The sequence below is a fragment of the Eschrichtius robustus genome, chromosome 11 (assembly GCF_028021215.1).
Source record: "Eschrichtius robustus isolate mEscRob2 chromosome 11, mEscRob2.pri, whole genome shotgun sequence".
Taxonomy (NCBI): domain Eukaryota; kingdom Metazoa; phylum Chordata; class Mammalia; order Artiodactyla; family Eschrichtiidae; genus Eschrichtius; species Eschrichtius robustus.
This window is the reverse complement of record NC_090834.1, coordinates 112,300,744-112,306,613: the sequence shown is the minus strand read 5'-3', so window position 1 is coordinate 112,306,613 and position 5,870 is coordinate 112,300,744. Positions and strand designations below refer to the sequence as shown.

The 5,870-nt window shown below is 65.5% G+C and overlaps 1 protein-coding gene across 1 annotated transcript; it reads right to left on the bottom strand.

Annotated features, from left to right (window-relative positions):
- Nucleotides 1-522: 522 nt before the first annotated feature.
- CDKN1C (cyclin dependent kinase inhibitor 1C) lies at nt 523-2,593 on the bottom strand. Its single transcript, XM_068556476.1, has 4 exons — nt 2,390-2,593; nt 1,543-2,192; nt 869-1,005; nt 523-773 (listed from the first exon to the last, which is right to left on the bottom strand). The coding sequence occupies exons 2-3, from the start codon at nt 2,180-2,182 to the stop codon at nt 872-874; spliced, it is 774 nt and encodes a 257-aa protein (XP_068412577.1). The 5' UTR covers nt 2,183-2,192; nt 2,390-2,593; the 3' UTR covers nt 523-773; nt 869-871.
- Between the last annotated feature and the right edge of the window lie 3,277 nt (nt 2,594-5,870).

Sequence of the window (5,870 nt, the reverse complement as noted above, 5' to 3'; positions counted from 1 at the left end):
CTAACTTTTGGGGGTGCCAGAGGGGAAAGCTGGAGGCAGTACAAGCACACACGGAGCTGAGTTGCAGCATTATTCGGCCTCTTTATTTAGAACCCGGCGGACGAGGAGCCGGGGCAGTGGTGCAGACGGCTCAGGAACCTTTTTTTTTTTTTTTTTCCTTTTTTTTTTTTTTCTTTTAACAGATTTGTCTTCAAGTTTAAAATAATCATAATAGTAAAAAGAGACAGCGAAAGCGCGAAGAGACTGCAAGCTAGATGGGCTTGTACGGCAGCTACAGCTTGTGAGCGACCCCCTCCCCCCAGAGTCCGCTATAAAAAATAAATTTACATTTGTCGATAACCAGATGCGAGTGAGGTGCCTTTGGCATAACCAATAACCGAGCTAGCGCGTGGCAGAGCGGCCCACGCCTCGACATAAATAGAAAATATAAGTTAGTATAACTTTAAAAACTTTTTGTACAAATATACATGTTTTTTTCCTTTTGTCCTTTTTTTTTTCTTTTTTCATTTTTTTTGCACTGAGTTTCAGCAGAGATTAAACATTTTATATAAATGACTCTTAAAGCTTTACACCTTGGGACCAGTGTACTCCTCGTGCAGAATACATTTAGATATAAAAGACGTTATTAATACATTGCACAGCTTTCAAACTTTAAACACAAAACCGAACGCTGCTCCGCCGGTTGCTGCTACATGGACGGTCCCAGCCGAGGCCCAGCGCTCCTCTCCTGTCCGCTGCCCAGCGGGCTCCCTCGGGGCTCGTTGGGCGCGAGGCTGCGGGAGAGAGGTGCGGTGAGCGAGCGGCGACACAGTGGCCGCCGGCACCCCGCGGGGCGCCCCTCCCCGCCCGCCCCGTCTGCCGCGCTCACCTCTCATCGCAGCCGCTTGCGCGGGGTTTGCTCAGCCGAGCCGACGGCTGGAGCGGCGCCGGGCGCGGCGCATCCCGCGGGAACCTCGTTCGACGCCTTGGCTTCGGGCGCGGGTCTCTTGCGCTTGGCGAAGAAATCTGCGGGCGACAGCGCGCGCGGCCGGTCAGGGCGGGGCCGGCCGGGGAGCCCAAGAGGGTGCCGGGAGGGGGCGCGGGCGGCTGGCCGGCCGGTGGGGGGGGGGGGGGCGCCGTCCCCGCCCGCGCCGAGGTCCGCGGCGGGTCAGCTTTGTTTACGTCGCCGCGCAATGTGCTGTGTAAGCATTTCCCCTGGTCCCGCGGCCAAGCCCCCCGGGGCTACCGCCGCGCTTAACCCCCTCCGCGCCGCGATCGCCGCGCCCGGCCGCGCCCGAGGAGGGTCTCCAGTGGCCCGGGCGAGGATCGCGCTCGGAGGGGGCCAAAGCGAGCCCTCCCAACCCTCTCGCGCGAACCTCTCCGGAGCACAACAACAGGGCGGGGACGGGGTGCGGGCGCTGCCTCGCCCCGCGCGCTGCGGGCCCTTTAACGCCACGGAGGAGGCGGGGACCAAGAGAGGCCCCCGAGGGCCTGGGAGCCCGGCCGGCCGGACAAAGCAGGGCCGGGCCGGGCCGGGCCGGGGCGGGGCCGCGCGGGACTCACCGGAGATGAGAGGCCCGGACAGCTTCTTGATCGCGGCGCCTCCGGCGGCGGCAGTGGTGGCAGCGGCGGCGGCAGTGGCGGCGGCGGCGTTGGTGTTGGTGGCAGTGGCGGCAGTGCCCGGCGCGGGGCGCCCCGAAATCCCTGAGTGCGGCGGCTCGGCCAGGGGCTCCTGGCTGCGCGGCGGCGAGACCGCCTCCGGCTCAGAGCTCTCCTGCGGCGCCGGGGCCGGGGCCGGGGCAGGCGCTACGGACGGGCCGCTGGACGGCGACGCCGGCGCCTCCCCGAGGCCGTCGAGGGACTCATCGGCCGGCGGCCCGGAGGGCGGGCTATCGCCCGCGCCGTCCGGGCGGGGACGAGGCGCCAGGAGCAGGCGACAGCGCCCCACCTGCACCGTCTCGCGGTAGAAGGCAGGCACGGAGTCGCTGTCCACCTCGGTCCACTGCAGGCGCCCGGGGCCCCGCAGTGGCACGTCCTGCTGGAAGTTGTAGTCCCAGCGACGCTGGTCCTCGGCGCTCAGCTCGGCCAGGCGCATCTGCAGCTCGCGGCTGAGCTCCTCGTGGTCCACTGGCCCGAAGAGGCTGCGGCAAGCGCTGGTGCGCGCGAACAGGGGAAAGGTGCGGCGGGCGACCAGGCGCTCCATTGCCGACGCGCTGCGGAGATACGCATCGGACTTTTCCGGGGGCTGCGCGGGCCGGGCGGCGGGAGAGGAGAGGAGAGGAGAGGAGGAGGAGGAGGAGGAGGAGAAGGAAGAGAGGAAAGGAGGGCGGAGGCCGGGCGCAAGTGAGACCCCGCGCGCCGGAGTCTGCATTTGCAAAGGGACGCGGCGGGAGGGCGGCGCGGCGGCTACCTGGCTGTCGGGCCGTGGAATGCTCCTGAGTCTCGCTCGCTGTGTCGTCCGGCCGGCGGCCGCGCCCCCTCGGGTGCCTGTCCTCGCTCGCTCGGCTGGCCCTGGCCTGGCTGGCACCCACCGAGCGCAGAGCACTTGGCCTGTGGAACGCCCAGTCCTCGCGCGCCCCTTTATACGCGAGGGTCCCACCCCCCCCCGCGCACTGGCCCCGCTGCTATTAGCATAATGTAGTATTTTCAGTTTCAACAACACCGCGGCGATTGGCCGGCGCCGCGCTGCCCCCGCCCCTCCGGCGGTCCGGCCCCCGCCCGCCGCCCATTGGCCCTGCGCACACACCCACCCGAAGGGCGGGGCGGGGCGCGAGGACCGATTGGCGGGGCGCGGGGCGCGCGCAGCGGCGGGGGAGGGGGCGGTGCGCGGGGCGGGGCCGGAGTTAAAGGGCGCTGCGGGCGGTAACGTGACACCGCGGCGCCCCGCCCCCTCGCCCCATCCCCCCCACCCCCACCCCCACCCCCGCCCCCGCTCCCGCCCCCCGCCGGCTCCTTTGTCTGCAGGCGGGGGCTGCTCGGCGGTGGTGGCGCGGGCGCCCCCCCCACCACCACCTCGGCCGGCGCGCCCTACCGGGCGCGGCGGGCGACGACCCCCGGCAAGACCGGCGTTCGGCCTGGCCCGACTCGCCCCCCCCCGGGGGCACCCAGCCCCGCCGCCCGCGCTCGCCCTTGGGCCTCCCGCGCCAGTTGACGGGCCTTTAACCCGCCGCGGCCAGCTCGTCCCTGGCTGGAGCTAGATAGGGTCTTCGGCTGCCCCCGCGCGGCCTGCTGCGCCCGAGGCTTGTGTCCCCGGCAGGGTTCCGCGCACCTGGAGCCCTAACACACCTGCTAGACCTAAGGCCCACGAGCGAGCGGGGAGAGGGGTCTGGCGGGCCGGGGGAGGGAGGCTCTGCTCCACTCTTTCTCCAAGGGCGAAGTGGCAGACACCTTGAGAGCTGGCCCACGGTCGCCTGGAGCCAGGGTCTGGAGACTCTAGCTCTTGGGGCCGTCCGTCCTGCCCAGCGGATGGGAAACTGGCCGTGCCCATCCTGAGCTAGGCACCCTGTGACATCCTGAGCTACGTCACTGAGTGGGTGCTCAGCCACTTCAGGCTTGGCCAGGCCGGGGGTTGGCTGGCTGGCTATTGGACAGGGCGCTGGAGGCTTCTCCACTAGGGTGGGCCTGGCCCTGCCCAGCCTGGGACCCTGACTGCGTACGCTGATCCTCTGGGCCAGGCTTATCCCTTGTCACACAGGGAACCGCCAGATGGGGTGGGGGCGGAGGGGCAGCAGTGAGCAGCCGCGAGGGCACCCAGGCAGCCCTGGTCCAGCTGCTTATAGGAGCTGCGCCTCTCTGCCTCCATCCTGGAAGGCTAGCACCCCCTCATTTGTGCCCAGGAAACGTGTTGGTTGGGAAGTACACACCTAAGAATGAATGACAGGGCATGCGAGCCAGCGGGCCCTACCACAGTGTCAAGGAGAGAAGCAGCCAGCCCAGAAAGGGAAGGACCTGCCAGGCAAGGCCCATGACCCTGCTCCCCGGCTCCTTCTTGGTGCGGCCCCTGGCTGTCCCCAGTGGCCATCCCATCTGGGCCAGGCCACAGGAGACCGTTACTTTCTGCTGCTTTCCCCTTGGCCCAGCCTGTCCCAGGGCTGGGAGCCTAGGAAATGCCTCCAGCAGCTCAGGCGGGGAGGGGGACGGCCAAGCACCTGCTGGAGGGCCCAGGAGGGCCCTGAGCTCCCAGCCCCTGTCCTGGGTGAGCCCACAAGCCCAGTGAGAAAGGTGAGCTGGGGCTGACCCAACCCAACCTGCCTGCCTCCCCCGCAGGGTCAGGTGGGTTCCAGGTCCCTTCAGGGGCGGGACTCCTTGCTAACATGCAGACGTGTCCTGGAGGAGGCTTGTGGAGGCAAGGTTTGGAATGAGGGCCAGCAGGAGAGGCCATCAGCCCAGCTAAGGGATAGGGCACGTTGCCACTCTTGGCTCTTGACAGCAGGACCAAAGTTGATGATTCGTGTTATATTTCTTTACTCTTTTTTGTGCATTCTATTCCAAGTTTTCCACAAGTCCAGTTGGTACAAATTTTTTTAAATTAATTAATGTAGTTTTGGCTGCGTTGGGTCTTCGTTTCTGCGTGGGCTTTTCTCTAGTTGCAGTGAGCGGGGGCTATTCTTCGTTGCAGTACGCGGGCTTCTCGTTGCGGTGGCTTCTCTTGTTGCGGAGCACGGGCTCTAGGCGCGCGGGCTTCGGTAGTTGTAGCACACAGGCTCAGTAGTTGTGGCTCGCGGGCTCTAGAGCGCTGGCTCAGTAGTTGTGGCACACAGGCTTAGTTGCTCCGCAGCACGTGGGATCTTCCCAGACCAGGGCTTGAACCCGTGTCCCCTGCACTGGCAGGCGGATTCTTAACCACTGTGCCACCAGGGAAGTCCAGTACAACTTTCTATCTTCGGGAAAATAAGAAGATGACAGAGACTCCCCTGGCCCTGTGGACCCCTTGGGTGGGGCTGATATCACCTGGCCTGGAGTTAGGAGGCAGGGCCTTGCCCCACCCTAGTGCCACGGCCACACCAGTCTCCCCAGAGGCCATATGCACAGGGCCACAGTGGGTAGTGACCACAAAACATGGAACCACACGGCCCCCAGGATTTCCCAAGAGGTCAGGATGCCCTGGCTTCAGCCATCTGGGAGGGCAGGCCAGGGAAGGAGCCAACCCCCAGCCCAGGCTCAGCCTCCAGGCTATCTCCCTTCCAACAAGACTGAAGCCACCCCACTCCCAGCCCTGCTCTGGACACCCAGGGGAGCCAGTACTCTCCTCCCTGGCAAGGACTGCCCCATGGTATGAACACCTGTCTGCCCTGGGCCCCCCAAGGGCAGGGGACCTAGTGCACGCTTCATAAATTACGGGAGCTGACCCTGCACCAGGCCTCCTGCGACCCTGCCCTGCGCATGCACGGCCTGGTCCGAGGACAGGCTGGCGAGGGCCATCCCGACTGCCTTGGGTGCACACCAGACACCTCCATGGGTGCCAGCTGAGTTCAGGCAGATGGGTCCCAGGGCCCCCACAGTGACAAGCCCAACAGCATGTGACTTGGAGTTCCGTCTCCAAGGACTGGAAGTGGGCATCCCATACATGTTGGGTCACATAGCGTGGCAGCTGTGGAGCCCTCAGCCAGCCAAGCCCTGCACGGGATGGTGTCCGTGGATCCCTTGCTGGGCCTCACCTGTTTCACGGGGGAGGGAACGGAGAGCTGGAGGCTTGGAGACACAGAGGCTGGGTCAGCTGCCAGGGCCACCCCCAGCTGCCTGGTGTCCTAGTTATATTTCTCCAGGGGCCATGGGGAGACCTCCTCGCTCAGTCACCTCATTAGGGCAGGGAGGTGACCTTCTGAGTCTGTGACCTTGAATTTGATCCAGGATGGTACCCACTGGCTTACTGAACCTGCTGGTCCCAGTAG

Bases quoted from the DNA above. Each gene is read 5' to 3' on its own strand.
- CDKN1C (XM_068556476.1), bottom strand. From the start codon at position 2,182: ATGGAGCGCCTGGTCGCCCGCCGCACCTTTCCCCTGTTCGCGCGCACC. The intron at 1,006-1,542 runs GTGAGTCCCGCG...TGTCGCCCGCAG, and splicing joins GTCCGGGCCTCTCATCTCCG to ATTTCTTCGCCAAGCGCAAG.